The sequence below is a fragment of the Trachypithecus francoisi genome, unplaced genomic scaffold, assembly GCF_009764315.1.
Source record: "Trachypithecus francoisi isolate TF-2019V2 unplaced genomic scaffold, Tfra_2.0 Lachesis_group4, whole genome shotgun sequence".
NCBI classification, from domain to species: domain Eukaryota; kingdom Metazoa; phylum Chordata; class Mammalia; order Primates; family Cercopithecidae; genus Trachypithecus; species Trachypithecus francoisi.
Genome location: NW_022681469.1, coordinates 79,278,735 through 79,296,586, shown reverse-complemented (window position 1 = coordinate 79,296,586; position 17,852 = coordinate 79,278,735). Strand labels below are relative to the sequence as shown.

The 17,852-nt window shown below is 35.6% G+C and overlaps 1 protein-coding gene across 4 annotated transcripts in view; it reads right to left on the bottom strand.

Moving 5' to 3' along the window:
• Positions 1 to 435: 435 nt before the first annotated feature.
• Positions 436 to 17,852, bottom strand: part of GLCCI1 (glucocorticoid induced 1) — a 138,374-nt gene continuing 120,957 nt past the window's right edge. For 3 of the 4 annotated variants that reach the window (XM_033193442.1, XM_033193445.1, XM_033193444.1), the window contains exons 7-8: positions 4,503 to 4,623; positions 436 to 3,314 (exon numbers count right to left, since the gene is read on the bottom strand). In XM_033193442.1, the coding sequence (XP_033049333.1) occupies positions 2,969 to 3,314; positions 4,503 to 4,623 (467 nt within the window). In that variant the 3' untranslated portion in view covers positions 436 to 2,968. The remainder of the gene's footprint in view (positions 3,315 to 4,502; positions 4,624 to 17,852) is intronic. The other variant, XM_033193446.1, reaches the window with a different exon arrangement.

The window sequence follows — 17,852 nt, the reverse complement described above, 5'->3', positions numbered from 1 at the left end:
TTTTCTCCATCTTATTCTGAATCTAAACAAAAAAGTAAAAAATTAAATTTTATTGCTGCAGCTTTGCTTGCAAGAAATAGGCAACTTCCTTTGAAATGATTTCATTGAATTTAAACTCATTTATATAAATTCTGAGGTATAAAGTGATGTGAGAACAATGTTTTCTCTATTTAATGTGATCATACCTGGGAACCGTACAACGACTTGGAACTTAAGACCTCTAGCTTCTCACCTTGTGATGGAGAGTGTGTAAGTTAAATGCCAAGAGGAAATCAGGTTGTAGAAATCTGATCCAGTTAGACACCCCACACCTCCAGAGATGCAGGTCAGGAACTCAAGGAGTACAGAAAACTACCATTACCCCGAGCCGAATTTATCTCTGTCGGGTAATGAGCCAACAACCCCATTCTTTCCAAAAACATGTGTGAACTATTCCAGTTTTACTAATAACTTTATTTAAATAAGACACAGGAACTTCTATACTGAAAAAATACAAAACAAAAGCCACACATTTCCTTGTGTAAAGCCATATTGTATGGTAACTCAAATACTGTTCAGCGCAATGGCTAGAATTAAACAGTACAATTATATACAAAATTTAAACAACTCCTGACAAATTTCTACAGCTGGATGTAGGATACATTTGAGCTCAACAACTTCTGGGAAATTTACATGGCAAAGCGTAAGCTTTAACACATTTGGTTCAAAACTTTAATGTATGCTAAGAACAAATGTACAACACAATATTTAGTATCTCATGAGAAAATAAAAGCACATCACTATAAATATCGTACATCAGATTTAATCACCAAGAAAGCATATTCAGTCCATTTTTCTGAAATCGATATTGATACTATTGCATTTTATTTGGACAAAAGCAGAGTGTAAGATCAACATATTATGTAATGCTAAACCAGATATCAGAAGTTAAATGGAGCTCATATTTATCTTACGGAACTAGTAATTTTCTCCCTTTAACCATAATCTACAAAATAGAGTATTTTCATCAAGGCCTGAGATTATTAGGGTTAAAGGTATCTGCTGCTGAAAAGATTGTTTTAAAAGGTTCCCCTGTGAAAATGACAAAAGTAAACTGAGTCCTTTTTTCCATGACAGTCTCCTACAATATAACACTGACTAATTTAAAGGAGCCAGAATGCACCTTCAGGAGAAAATGTTACGGCAAACTTTGGTGGAAAGAAGAGAATTGAGATCATGACAAAATAATACACAGAATACATACGCACACACACAAACATATACATATATATATCATTTCTTAAAAAAAAATCAATGGTGTTGCTTTCTATAGACTCATCCTTCTTCAACCGTCTTAGAAAATAAGCAAAAAGAAAAACCCAGGAATGAATGAAGGGAACTGAAACGTTCCTTTAACTATAGGCACATTGTTCCCCTAATTGTTAAGAAAATTGTGCCATATACTTTAGGTGCATATGAAACAACTCTAGGTTTTATTGAATTGAAAGTAGTGGAATACAAATACAAAAACTTCGCTTTTGGATATTCTTTGTACTGAAGAAAACAATGAAAGTTAGGCTTTCCCACTGACCAATCAGGAATGCCTAGGGCTCTCTTCATATTTTGTGGAGAACTTGCGTCAAAAGTTTGCAAGTTAAAGGCTATTTTCTTGAGTTTATGCTCTACTTCACATGTCACAAATTTCAAAACTATTCATGATTATGTATTATGAGAGGCCTATATGAGATAGCTTCAAACTATTGCTCTTGTAAGTCACCAAAAAACCTGCTTATTTATGTTGCAACAATTCTGAGACCCAAGTATTCTATGTAAATGAAGATCATGCACCTAAACTGCTTGAGGAAAACAATAACCAAAAGTATGTCACTTTTTCACCTGCAAAATAATTTCCAAGGGAGAAACTAAACATAAATATGTGTCTTTAGATAAAATGGTAACAGTTATGACCCTGATGGCTAACATAAACAAAAAAAAATCTCAACCATTCAGTCAAATACTTCACTTATTTTGAAATTAACTCTAGACATTCCTGTCTTTAAATTTCATCACAATGTGGAATGTTTATGTACAGTCTAGTACTGAACATTTTATTTGCAACATTGTAACAGTCCTTTACTGAGCAACACCTGAACTTTTAAAAAAGCCACACGTACACATGTTGAAACAGTGAATGCAACAGTTGTTTTACTTGTAACCACATGACATAAGTGATGTCAAACACCACAGATTTTGCTGGTTCTCCTCATGTTCACCCATGTCCAGGATTATCATTCTCCTAGGATTGAATGCACTTCTTATTCTAAGAATGTGGAATGTAATGAGGAAAGGGAAATGCACAAAATAAGGAAAGGCAAAAGAGTGATGTTCCCTCTTTAGCTTTTTAGCTGTGAAATATTTAATATCCCAATATGATATACATTCCAAGTTACCTGAGTTTAGACTTCAACTGAAGTACCTGAAGCTAGGCCATAGGGTGGGCACTGTGCAACTGTTGTGGCCATTTTTTTTTTTTTTTTTTTTTGCATTGTATGTATTACAGAAGTTAGAAACAAACACCTGGATCAATTGTAAACATAATCCTGAAGTACAGTATTTTCCATAGGACAAAACACAGCAAGACATTTTCTATTTAGACAGGCAACTTTTTTATATAGAGCTTATTTATACTGAAGAATCTGGAACAAAACACAGGACACAGTACTAATCTGTCAAACATACTATGAAATGCATAGTCTCCACTTAAAATGCTGAATGACACACACATTTTGCAAGCATTACTGCTTTCCACAAAAACTGCTGAATAGGAGTTCCGTCCCTGCCAAGATCAGTGTTTAAGAGATACTTTATGATGCTGATAAGCATTGGTGGTGGTGGTGGTGTTCAGAAAGTTTGTCACTCCATGCAGATAGATGTCTGAAATCTTGTTCCTAATCCATGGAACATAGGGTGGAGGCCAGCTCCCCCTTTTTTAGATGATCACATAGTTCTGAGCAGAGATGTGGTCCTCACCCTGCAGTTCCTGCAGAAGCTGCTGCTGCTGGGATGGCTGCTGGGCAGAGGCCTCCATGGAGCCCGCTGTGCTGGTGTCATCGGAAAGAGATGTAAATGAAACCCGGGATGAGAGCTGCTCAACGGTCAGAGCTGCCAAAGCTGAGCTCTGGCCAGAGTTAGGAGAGTTCTTGAGCATAAGGTCAGAAGCAGGTAAGAGGGGGCCTAGAAGTTTTACAGGACAGAAAGCTGATCCGGTTGGGATGAAATTAACCTTGTTTTTGTCAGGACATGAAAAGAGAGGGGCCGAGATAGGCTGACGAGACCTAAAACCATAAAACAAAATTAGATTTATAATCACGAACACAGAACAAGTTAAGCATTTTCTGAATTAACTGGAGTTCTCTAAAACAGCTAAAATGTAAATGGCAGGAGATGGGTTAAGTGTATACAGAGGGATAAACATCTTCCATAGCACAAGTCAGTTGGCAGACTATTCATGCACACAGCACGGAAGTGGTATTTGAGACAAGAGGATTTTCAAAAGAACCAGGAAGACAAATAGAGATCATTAGTTTGCTTTTAATCATTTAGGAAGGTAGAAAAAGTCTGCTATATTATAAGTGAAGATTATGCAAAGTTAGAATGACCTTTTCTGTTAAGAAAAAGTACACTGGAGGCAGGGGGCATTAGTCCATCATGTATTTAGTTTTAAACACTTCCTCCTTTTTTCTTTCTAGATAGATCTCCACTAGTACAGATGGGGGGTGGAGTAGGGGGGAGAGTTTCAGTGGTCTCCCAAAAAGCCAGTCAGTTCAACAGAGGTTGGGTCCACAAGCCCTTCCTCTCCTCCTACTCCCAGGAGCTAAGCCACCAGCTCCTGCAAGATGGGTCCTTCTAGATTGCAAGAGCACTGCACCCTCCACTAGGCACCTGCACTGGAACAAAGGCATGAGTGCATCCAAGAACCACACAGTCTTCTGAGCTACTCTGCCCAGTGTTTACAGCATGAACCTCTTTTTCTAATTTCATTTCTAACTTACACATATTAAAATTTCATTAAGAAAACCCCTTGTGAACAGAAAGTCTGAATAAGCAAGCTAGATGCGGCTATAGGGCGGCTATAGAGAAGGAGACTAATCTCCTTCCGGCTTGTGGAGTACACTGTCTTTAAGCTAGTCACACATGGATATTAACTTTACTCCTAAAGTCTCTTTGTTAGCCATCTAAATTAAGAGTTCTCAAAATGACAATTCTTAATGATTAAAAATAGATCTTTCAGGTAGTAAGAATAAGTTTCCAAGTTTCTTTGTATTGGCTTATACATTTCCAGCATACAGACTCCAATTCTCCTTCAGTAAGATCTCTCTTGCCTATTCAATTCTCTTTACATAATTTGCTTTTGAAACACATTATCAGCTGGATAGAGTAGTTGATTCATATGTAATCAACTGGTCTCAGTAAAAAGCTTTACAGCTTTGCAGATCCCAGCTGACAGAAAAGACATTACTTACGCCATTTCCTCAAAGACCTTCACTCGCTCACATCCCTCTGGGGGCTCCCGTTTGAACATGTAGCTGTTGTTTGGTTTGGGAGATGAAGCATACTTGGGTAACGGTGAGCTACTCCCACTGTCTGTAAATTTAAAGCAGTTATATTAACTAGTGATTGAAAGCTCTTTTAAATTAAATTTGATTTCCAAACAAACAGCCTTTTGCACAATTTATCCACTACTGCCCCTATGCTTTGACCACAGTCTCCTTTATTGCAAAGCTATTTCTTATACCCTGTGTAGTACATTTCTTCTAAATAAAAACTTCAATGCAACAGTAATCTGCCATACCACAGCACATAAAAAGAAGGACATTTTGGTCCAGAAAACTGCATTTTGAATACAACAGAGCTGTAATCCTGAAAACAAATATGTTATTACGTATTTCAAGAATGCAACTGACGGGGCAATGTGCTTAAGTCATACAGAAGAATAAAACAGATTATAATGATACAGGGTTCTCTACACGCCTTCTCACTGCCCAACCAATTTAACAAAAATGAGTAATATTCATTACAAAAGTTCTTAGCAGAAAAGTTCTTTTTGCTAAATATCATGAATAACACATATGCAGGGGAAAAAACAAGCTTATACAATGTCTCTTTCTACCTACCCAGCATAAAAAACATAATTTGTTCTGAATTTTACCTTTAAAATGTACATAATAAAAGGGCTGTTTCAGCAGAATTTGTATTTTTGCTACTAGAAGACATGAGAAATCTCCAAACATCTCTACCTAACACGTTTTCTTCATATTTTTGGTCAAAAAGAAAATGGTCTATTCATGAAAAGCCATAAAACCCATATGCAATTTCTCCCTTTCCTACCTGGCAAGAGATTTTGGAAATTCAAACCCACTAAAATGTGTCATTATTTTTGTAAGATGCCAAGCTGTAAAGTCAGTAACATGTTTGTATACAATAGTCCTATTTAAACAAATTCTGACTTAATGCAAACCAATCCCCACTGCTAAAATACTAAGCACATGATCTATTGAAATGTATTATTTTCATCTATTTGAAAGACAGCACCAGTATCATAATTATGTTCGTCACAATTTTGGTAAGTTGCTTTAGTGTAGAATACAGGACATAGTCCAATATTCAGAAACTGAGTAATAAGAATGTTTTATCATCATTAATGAAGTTATAATACACACTTAGGAAGAAGGCCCTTGATGCACACTAATATTTGTTAGTCTTGTGAATGCAGATTTATGCTTGTATTTCTGGCTGGGAAACCACTGTCTGCAAAATAATAAGATTACACTATTGGGAAAGCTAGAAAACCACACAGTTTCTCTATCATTATTATGCATGATCCTACAGAGTAGGCACCAAATAGCCTCTTGAAAAAAATTAAGTCTCAGAATGAAATTTGGTTTCTTCATATACTTCATATATTCAGATTTGAGAATTTTCTTCAGTTTAATATTTATCCTATATCTTGCATGAACAAATGGGAGGGAGGAGGAGGAATAGGATTGTCTCTCTTAGCCTGATACAAAGTATAACTAGCCTGATTGGAGGTCTGAATTTGCTGCTCTATTTAAGCGAGGCTAGACAAGACTGGTCCATGATTAAAAAATAAAAATAAAAAATACCTCAAATTTGGTGTAATATAAAAAATATGGCTTGACCTTACCTTACTATGCAAACAGCAACAAACCAGGCAAACGAAATATATGAGATCAAAAATATAAGTTAAGTAGGATACCCCATTCTTCACAATGTGCGTATTTCACACTACATACGTATATCAAAACATCTCATGTACCCCATAAATATATACACCTACTATGTATCCACAGAAATTTAAAAAATACAATTAAAAAATACAAGTAGATATGGCCTGAGATGCCTCTATGGAGATTACCGCTGGACATAACTTAGCCTACAGGGCACAAGCAGCATCAGCCTCAAACCATGGGCTTGATGCCATCAGCAGTCATGTCAGTAGTTAAGGATACACCCTATTATCACGTAAGGAAAGTCATCTTGGCCACAGTTAGTCTTCTGTGTTCTTTTTCTTACTACATCATCAGGCCTATCACATTCCTTCTCTCACTATTTTACTGATGGTTTCAAAGGACTTTCTTGTAACTGAAGGCTAGATGTGAGTTGGATAATCTATCTGCAAAACTGATTATCTTCCTGTTAATCTAGAATGAAGTAATTTTCTTCTTAAAATATTTCTAATTTCAGAGGCTGTAAGTGAATTTTTTAACAGTTTTACCCTCTTAAACATATTTTGCTTTTTATATACTGCTATCCTAGACAGACGGTATTCAGTGTTATTATATCTTTCTGCCTTTTCAATAAAAATTGTTTTTTTTAAATTATGTATTTAATATTAGGTGGTCTGGAAAGGGAAAGCTTGAAAGAAAAAAAATTTGAGACTATCAACAAATATTTGCTAAATCTGGAGTTTTTCCTTCAGGTTAAGTATGCAATTGGAGAGACTGTATAGAGGGGTCAGGGAATGCAGACATCTAGTCTGGGGCTTTAGCTCTTGTTGTATAGTTTTGTGTTACCTGGAATATAATCACCTCTCTGGATTTCTATATAATTAAAGGAACTGCCATTCATGAACTCTAAAATTCTGTGATCTTTAATAGTTCTGACATACAAAGACGACATATTTTACATATATATTTTTTCTTGCCTTACAAAAAACAACCCATATGACCAACCTATGCTACTCATTCCAGACTTGAGAGTACAAAATATTACTATTCATTTAAACCTCTGTGTTGAATTTAATAGCCATATTTCAATAACAGAACACTGTAAGTATAAATATGCCTGCTCAGGAGATTCAAGATGAGAAGTCTCATGGTAATCTTAATTCGGTCTCTTTTGTTTACCAGTAACGGTAAGTTTTCTCATTCTGGTATCTCGGACAAGAATATAGGATCATAACTAGAAATACAATTGAGATTAGGTTAAATGTTACTTTATGACTTTTAACATCATAGCTAATGTCAATAAGATTAAATGCAGTGAATATATTTACATATTTCTATATTCACATCTCATTTTTATATATAACAATCACTCAACTCTGAAAATCAACAATATGGAAAAATGTGATTGCTGTTTTATAACAGATCATACATATGCATTTGTACCACATTTACCATTAAAATACAAGTAGCTTATCAAATACTTTTAAACATATGATAATTAAAGCTTAGAAAAATTAGAGAAGTTATTAAAGTTTGGAATTTCATATAGAAACAATATTCATTAAACTACATGTACTTGTATAGCTTGAGTTTTCTGAATTTCTTCTGACTTTTATTATATCTGGTATATTGTGGGGCCCACAATTCTTGTACACAAAATTGTACATTTGGTCGTACCATTGCACTTCAGCCTGGGTGACAGTGAGACCCCATCTCAAAAAAATATATATCACATATATAAAGGCTGATTCATTTATGCAGGTAGTATGTAAAATCTCTGCCATGGTTCTATTCTAGCCCTAAGTCTTATAGATGTGCATTATCTCTATCACATTACTTTATCAAATTAAGTAAAATTAATTCTAAAACAAGCAATAATAGAATAGTGGTTCTAACCAGAGTTTCTTTCACATTAGACTTACCAGTTGTTTTAAAAAGATCAATGTCTAGACCTCATTCCTGAAAGATTCTGATTTAATTAGTCTGGGGAGGAGCCAAGCATTGCCTTGGGGTGGGGAGGTGCGGGTAAAGCTCCCAAGTGCGCCTGAAGCACAGCCATATCTGAGAACCAATCATGAAATGGTTAAGAACATTAGTTTGGAGTGAGGCCACCTGACTTCTTCCCAGGCCTAGGTGCATGGCATAGGGTAAGTCTGATCCCTCTGTTTTTAGATCTATAAAATAGAAAATACCACTGACATGACAGCTATGAAAACTGTATGTAAAAGGATTAGGATAAGGGCTGGGTGAGGTGGCTCACACCTGTCACCTCAACATTTTAGGGAGGCTGAGGCGGGAGGATCACCTGAGGCCAGGAGTTTGAGACCACCTGGTCAACATGGTGAAACCCTCTCTACAAAAAAAAAAAAAAAAAAAACCCCAAACCAAAAGACAAAGGATTAGGATAGTGCCTGAAACACAGTAAGCTCTGAATATTATTATTATTATTATAGTAAAAAGTAACACATCATTTCTAATCTGTAAATTAAAAATGAACCATTCAAAAATTAAGTGCCTATTCTGCTCCCTCTTGACAGAAGAGAGTAAAGGAAATGTTTTTAATAGATTTGTGTACTCTACTCAGGTACAAACAGATAAAATTTTGTTTCTGAGAGAGAAGCAGAATAATACCTGGAGTACCAGGTTGTCCAGGTTTATAACTGCCTAGCATGAACTCTGCCAGTTCAAGATGGCATCCTTTAGTGTAAAGAGATCTATCATTCTGAAATTAAAATCAATGCTTAAAGCATGCAGATTCTATAGACTACTATGCAAAGGAAATACTTTTATAGTATATGCAGCAATAATCAGTAGAATGTAATTCTTATTCTATCTTTCCCAGGTAATTGACTAGGAAAGTGAGTACACTGTTCAACCAACACTTTACTCAATGACATACTAAAACATAAAATTAGCCAAAAGAGTTAAATTAGAAATATGATTGACTAAATAGTACTTAAACAAAATTACTACTCTAGTGTTAAAATACACTTATTCTGCTTCAGGAAATGAAATTATCAACTATAATGGGATTTGAAGGCCTAAAGAAATTAGGAGAAACACATAATTGTATATCATTTCTTGGCAATAAACTTTAAGAATCAGGTTGTATTACCAATTGTATTAAAAAACCTGTATTTTCAGTTAACTCCAAGACCAACTTGGAAACTTACAAGTAAGGAGAACATTTGGCTTTTACAAAGAGTCTCTAAGGTTTTTCTAAAATTCCAAGTTAACACCTTGTGAGAATGCTAAAGAACTGTAATGAACAAAAACATCAGTTATACGTAAGATCTCCTTTAGATCAGCATTCAGCAAAGAGTAAAGGGGAAAAATGACATGAGAACCTTTTGTTACTTACACTTAGAAACTTTGTTTCAAATCAGATTGATTTTTTAATAACTGGGACTCAACTTACATTCCAAGGCCCATTAATTAAATATTTATTATATGTAGGAGGTATTTTATATTTTGTAATCACTTCTCATTCCATAAGTATTAATTAAATTGATACCAACTTACAAAACTAAGCCAAAAAATTACTCTTTAGTTTTTGTGTACTCCAAGTAAGTACAGTGCTTCCTTCCACAACATAATCTTGATATGCAGAACAACAGTGCTAACCATTATTGTTGATAGGCTAACTACTCACTCTAAATCTGATATGACAATTAAAAATGAAAACAAGTCACTTTTAATCTGATATGACAGTTAAAACTGAAAATGGTCCTCAAACCAATTTATAGACTAAAATAATGATTCTTATAAATCTTATCAGTAAAACTAAACAAATTGGATTACACAAAATATTTTTTATCTTGTACAAAAGTAGGTATCTCAAGAAAATCACTATAATACAATCTTAATTTTTATATTGTCAAGTTTATTAAATGGCAAAATTTCCAGGAACATCAGTTGTTTAAAAAACAACTGAAATCACATTGTTCATGTTAAACTGCTCCTAAGGTATCATACTACAACTGTGGTCTCCCAATAAGAGAGGCATGAAACAATCTGCTGATGTGTAGGGAAAAAAAAAATGAGTGCAATATACATATTTACCTTTTATCTTTAAAAACAAGTAAACTTTACTAACATTTAGGGAAAAAAGAACACTGGAACGTCTAATAAAATTTTCACTACAATTTTAAATGTTCACTTAAATATTTACTGAGCATTTACTATGTTCAAAAGAGTAGGCAAAGCAAAATGTTATCAATGTTATCAGTGTAATATTAGATAAAATTTAGTATTTCCTCTTTTTAAAAAAAATCTTGCTAAAGGGAAATGGTCTTATAATGTCTTTAGGCAGAAACCAACATTGAATCTTAAACATCACTATAGTCACCTTAAAGTCTATTCCATCTCCAATATTTACTACCTTATTAATGATGGTAATCATTTCCACATCTCCCATGCTGGAACTTCATAAGAACTTTGCTGTTATCCTGATTTCCTCCTCCTCCCTCACCTCATACAGCTAATCAGCCACCAAATGCTGTTGACTCTTCTTCAGCCCCTTTCCTCCAGTTCCTCTGACCTTGCTATGCCTCCTCATCTTTGCCCATACCTGTGGTCTCCCAATTAAGAGGCATGAAACATCTGCTGACATGTAGGAAAAAATATCAGCAATTAAATATATTTATTTTTACATTTATACATACTTTTTATCTTTTAAAACAAGTAAACTAACAGTTTGTAGAATGAATTATATACATATGTCACCTAGAAATATATAAACTTTTATTAGGGGTACAGATTCAAAATCGCTAACAAGGGTATGGAATAAATAAAGTTTGAAAATCACAAGACTAGACTATTAACATGGCTACTTATCTTGTCCTCCTACTGCCTCTACTTCTGTGTCAACGTGAGTTCTAGTTCTTAAATGTGAAGCTGGTCATAGCCTTTAGCTGACAAAGGATCTTTCCTTGGATTTCATTTCTCTTAGCAAAGCTTACAGGAGCCCTTATGAAACAGTGAACTTTCTAACTCTCCAGTCGAACTGTTTTCTACTCTCCACCATTCACTCCATACCCCAACCGTGCAATATCTTTCTGTTCTCTACACACTGGGCCCTTTCACAGCTGAATGCCCATGTAAAGACTATTCCTTCTGCAAAGGCAGCAAGATGTAGTATCAGGTTCCTACAGAATATCCTTGTTGGCAGCTAGATGCCATGGAAGTTAGCTAGGTTACTTAATTTCTCTAACCCTCAGATTCTGGGACTTTTAAATAATGACCGTGTCACCTATAGGACTGTGGTGATACTGTTGGAAATAATACAAATAAAATCACCTGAACACATTTAATCATCATAGCAATTCTATGAGGCAGGTATCCCCAATTTATAGGTGAGGAAATTGAGATACAGATAGATTCAGTAGCTTGTCCAAGGGCACATAATTAAGCGGTAGAGCAGGGATTCAACCTGGCTGCCCCAGAGTCAATGTTCATTATTGTTAGGCTACCTGTTTCACTAACTTTGGATCTATCTCAACTCCAGTGTCTTCATTAAAGATGTGAGGAGATGACCAGATGAATCAAGTTCCTTCCAATCTAACATTCTGTTTCTAATTAAAGGCTTATAGCTCAGCCAAGAGCTTCATTGGATCTGCCTTCTGTCAGTGTCACAAAGAGATCGTGTAAGGAGCGGTCCCTATGAGTTGATACTTCTCAGAGGAACACAAAAGATAATGGGGGAGGAAAAAATCCAACAGATTCCCTTTTCCTTGAACCTAGTTGACACCTATTATTTTCCACCCAGTTACTATCAGAGTTTACTGGTTACCAGCAAGACCAACAGCAAGAAGGGGAAGATGAGACAGTTTTGGCAGTTACTTCCTTTCCCCTTATTTCAACAACAAATTTGAACTTCATGTAGGCCTCTTTCCCACCAAGAGCCTATCACTAAATTTAGCATAATCTTAGTTTAATTACTCTTGGTTTTTATTTTTATGAAGAGTATCACACACTCTTCATGAACATTAAAAGCCTAACATAAAATTTAACAATTCAAAGAAAACACATTTTCAACATAGCTATAAAAATATATCCGTTAAAAAATGGACATATCATGAAGAAAGGTCTTAATACTCAAAAAAATCTCCATTAAGCACTACACCGTGTTAGGCACTAGTTTATTTACTGACAGTAAAGCAATGATCAAAATATGGTCATTTACTCTTGTTGGAGCTAACATCATGGTAAATAGATAAGCCATTAAATGAAACATATATGCAGGTATGTTAAAAATTTTTGATTTGCTTATATTCTAAACTGAGAAATAATGGCTAAAACTGAGTTGTATACCTAAGTAGTTTTGAATTATGAATAACTCATAGACAGCTTTCACAGTATCTGCCATTGGTACAATTGTTAACATTTTCAGAAAGAAGGGACAAGAGCATTTACTGGATACTTATTTTGTGCTGTTAGACACTGGAATGTATGTATCTTAAGATGCTGTCTTGAAAGATAGGTAAAATGACTTTAGGGACATAATTCTAGAATAGATCAATTTTAACCTATAGACTAACTCCTTTGTTGGAATAATATCTTTATACTCTGTAATTTTACCACCAAAAGGTTCCTCTAGGATAATAAGCACCATAGAACCATATCAAGAGAATATTTTGATAAACACATCCAGGTTCAAAAGCACTGATTTTTCAAGGTGTGATAGCTCAAAGAAGTGTACGCATCATATCTGGTTTTACAATATAAACCCCCAAAAGAAAAGTGCCATAAAATCTTGGCTGATTACCTAAAAAATAGAGGGTTAAAGCATAGTAAGGGCACAGGTCAAAAAAAAGTCAAGAAATAGAACCCTAGAGATAAATACAAGTATGTTAAAATGTATGTATAAAGGAATAGGAAGATGCCAAAAGCAGTCTGTTTCAAAAGTCTGCCTGGGTTCAAGCCTAGACCCTGGAAAGACAAAATAATACTTTTTTTTCTGCTAAGCCCCTCCAAGGCGGGGCTCAGTCCTAACACTAAAAGTTCAGCAATATGAATATTTACGAGTTAAGTCACAGAATGAGTTAAATAGGCTTATATGCATTGGCTTGGGAAACTCTATCCACATAGTGTATACACTGTTCCTTCAGGAAAATACAGCTTAAATTACAAGTAATCAATTTATGGACTCTTGGAATACAGCTCTCAGTAGTTGGCCTGAATAAAATGATTCCATTTATTTCATGATTATAATAATCAATGTTTCCACAATATCCTGCAAAACTGCAGAATTTTATAACAACTGCGTAAGTGAACTGTGCCAAAGATCAATGATAAGTAGCTGACTGAAGTCTACATTTTGTGGCTTGCCCAGCACCAGTTTGGCTACCATCACGCAATGCTGGCAGAGCTGCTTAAGAAACTAATATTCTGATACTGCCATCTGTATTACATAAATGGCTATTTTTGTTCCTTGCATTTTATTTTGGGTATGATAATGTGGAAGAATGTAAGCTACCTCTGAGGGTACATTCTGATGATGTCAAGATGAGTGCTCTTATTCTGGATCTCTGAATTCTATGCACAGAGAAGAGCAGTAGTAGTTCCTATGGCTATTAGTTAGCCTGGAAACTTTATACATGTGACCAGTGTGACCAAGTTGCCTTCAATCTTTAGGTTACTGGAAAAATCCAGTAAAAAATCAAAATAAAACACCAAAAACCCATTCACTTGAAACAAGTCTCTCAACAGTTCAAACTTTCTTGACAGAGTGTTTTTGTCCTGGCATTGCAATCCACACAGGCAAAGAAAAAAAACCAATGTGCGATGCAACTAAAATTATTTTATAGGTCTCAAATGATACATAATTCATAGCAAATAGATGTTAGGAACACACAAAAATAACATTAGCAAAGTCAGAAAAAGAATACGTATATAAAACGAATACTAGAAAAATAATCAGCTCACCAGCACATCCCTCATTAGGGCAGCTATTCACTGCAGCTATCCCTCTCCCCTCCATGTCTATCCAGGCTCCTATAGATGTCTGAACTAGTTACTCTACCACAGAACAAATCTCTCTACAGCAACTGCAGAATATGTAGGTACTCCAAATCAAATCAATTCTAATTGACTTCAAAATTATAGAATTCATTCTGTTTTCATAATGATGAAAAGCTCTAGGAAAGCTATACAGCTTCCTTTTATGTCGCTAATAAACAAAACACCAATTTATGATTTATTGTAGAAAACATACATTATAGGAAAGAATTAGTATCTTTTTTTTGAGATGGAAGTCTTGTTCTGTTGCCCAGGCTGGAATGCAGTGACGTGATCTCGGTTTGCTGCAACCTCCACCTCCCAAGTTCAACTGATCCTCTTGTCTCAGCCTCCTGATTAGCTGGGGCTGAAGCTGCATGCCACCACACCCGACTAACTTTTCGTATTTTAGTAGAGATGGGGTTTCACTATGTTGGCCAGGCTGGTCTTTAACTCCTGACCTCAAGTGAGCTGCCCGCCTTGGCCTCCCAAAGTGCTGGGATCACAGAAATAATTAGTATTTTTTAAAAACAGCAAAACCCAGAGTTTGGGCTTTACATGAAGAAGAAATGAGTCAGAAACTAGCCTACAGTTTGAATGACGTTAACATATTAGTTCCAGAAATTGTAAAATTTCTGGACAACTCCTTCCTTTATACTTTTAGTATTCTAAACATCATTGTCTAATAGTGCATTATTTGTTTACATTCCTAATTACTCCCTACTAGACTATAAATTCCTTAAAGACAGATACCACATCTTAATCATCTCTATTTCTCTACTCTCTAGTACAATATCTGACATACAATAAATGCTCAACAAGTGTTCCTTAAATAAACTAGAAGTATAACCTCAGTTGGAATACATAAATTTCAACTCCCAATTCTAAAATACCTATGTGTGCATACTTACATATATAAAAGGGATAGGTGCTATTTTCATTTTCTCTTTATAATATTTGATTTGTTTGAGAACTAGAAACCTTGTATTGCATAACAGAGGGCTACACAGTAGTCCAGGGAGTAGTAACATCAACTTGATCTTAATCACAAAATAATGCCTCTCAGCTAAATATGGTAGATATTATGAAACTGATCTCATAGGGCTTTAATTCTCAAACTGAGGTGATCTTGTAGAAAACAGAGAAATGTCTTAAATAATTCTGAAACCCATTCTATATTTATAAGTTCTAAACAGATTTTTAAAAAATCACTATTAAGCAACATTCATCACCACTAATTGTTTGCCATGTGCCAAAAAGTTGTGCTACGCATTTTGCTATATCTCATGTAACCCCAATAATGATATGAGGTAGGTATTATTACCCTATTTTACTAAGAAATATTTTTTAACTATTAGGAAAAACCTTAGCTTTAGAGATGATCTGAACCAATGTTCTCATTTTACATATTAAACAAACAAAAAAAGGGGTTGGGTATAAAGAAGTTAGTATTATGCAGGCATATATCTGGTATGTAAGAACAAAAGGACATAGAGGAAAATATACCAACAAAGGCAAACTTAGGAAAAGGTCTAACCTGTCTAAGAAATGGTCAGAATTAATATTGTTAGATAGTTGACACAAACTAGGCCAGAGAAGGTGATTTTGACTAAGCTGTGGAAGTTAAATAATTGATATTTTTTCCTGAAACGATTAGGGAAACTAACAGGTGATAATAAAGGTGATTATTTTTATAGCAGCAGCTACCATTCATTAAATCCTTGAGAATTAATGCAGGTTTTATGTCCAAACCTTCACAGGATTTTCAAATGCATTCCTATGGTCCCAAAGCCAATGCTACTCTTAACTTCTATGTTATAACGTCTCCTGCAAAAGACCCTGGCAGGAGAGTGATAATGATTATACCTTCTCATAATAAAATAGAGTATACATCTTTAGGAAAAAGAGCTATTACATATTAAAGAACACGCACTGTTTGAAACTTATGATGTAAGTGAAGACCTGTGAGCTACAGAAACCACTATTCACTGAGAGGCCCTGAAGGCAATCTCACAACTAGTTAACCAAAATGGAACTCATCTACCATCTTCTCAATACATTTTCTTCTTGGTTCAGCATCTCTCAATTATCCACAGTATTAACGAAAACAGAACTCCAGAATTAACTGTCTAGCTGTACTACCACCATTATGTCTACTTTTCATTTTTAACCCAGGTACAAGTGTTAAGTAGCAAAAGTGGCCAACCTGAACTGTACTTATCCTTTCTACTGGCATAACAAAGAATATGAGTTTGGAATCAAGACAGACGGGTCTCTCCATTTACCACCTATACAACCTAAATCAAGTTACTATTATCAATTCCATTTGCTTTCAAAACAAACATTCCTACTGGAAGCAAGATGTTTTATTGTGAAACATCCACATTAAAAGGTTGTGATGGGCCGGGCGCGGTGGCTCAAGCCTGTAATCCCAGCACTTTGGGAGGCCGAGACGGGCGGATCACGAGGTCAGGAGATCGAGACCATCCTGCCTAACCCGGTGAAACCCCGTCTCTACTAAAAAATACAAAAAAACTAGCCGGGCGAGGTGGCTGGCGCCTGTAGTCCCAGCTACTCGGGAGGCTGAGGCAGGAGAATGGCTTAAACCCGGGAGGCGGAGCTTGCGGTGAGCCAAGATCCGGTCACTGCACTCCAGCCTGGGCGACAGAGCGAGACTCCGTCTCAAAAAAAAAAAAAAAAAAAGGTTGTGATGAAGTGATTAAAGGTGTTTATTCTCACAGGATGCTTCAGTGAAATGAAAGTTTCCTAGTCTGACATTTTAAGACATGGAGACTTCCCACGTGAAGCCAAGAGATATCTGGTACTATATTCAATATATCCTTAATGAAGGAAGGGGGTCCACAAGGCCTTCAATAACGAAAGAGTCAACAAGAAAGGGGAGAACTGTTAAGATCTACCCACATATAAAAGCAGAGGACAAAATCCAAAGTAGCTTCCACTTAACATCTAAGAAGAGTTACATATAATAAGTAAAAGAAGTCAGACACAAAGAATATATACCACATTATTCAATTTGTATGCAGTCTAGTAACAGGGGAAGCTAAATTATAGTGATGGAAGTCAGCGAAGTGGTTACTTTCAAGTGGAGAGAGGAAGGATGCTATTGGGGAAGAGGTGCAAGGAGCCTTGTGGGATAATAAAAATCTTCTATATCTATACTTGACCTAGGTAGTGGTTTCATGAGCACACACATGTAAAAATTCATTTGGCTGAGCACTTATGATCTGGGCATTTTACATGCAACAACACATCAATCATAGGGGATGGGGTCAATTCAGAACAAGGACCGTAAAACTCCTAAGATTTTATAACCATATAACTTTGTATAGTTTTACATTTTTGTTGCCATTGACCTATTTCTCTATGGTGACAAGCAGTGAATTTGTTATAAACGTAAGTTCAGTGTTTCTTTGCAAGTAGGTAGGAAGCTAGAAGCTGGGCAGTCTACATGGCCTTCTGTAGCTAGGTCTTAGGGGGTTAGAAACAGAAAGAACTCAGGGAGTGTTGGCAGACAAGTGGTGGTAGACACAATGATAGAAGAACATGGAGAGATAGTTGGGCTTGATAGGAAATAAGAATCCCAGAGGGTCTCAACAGTTAATAATT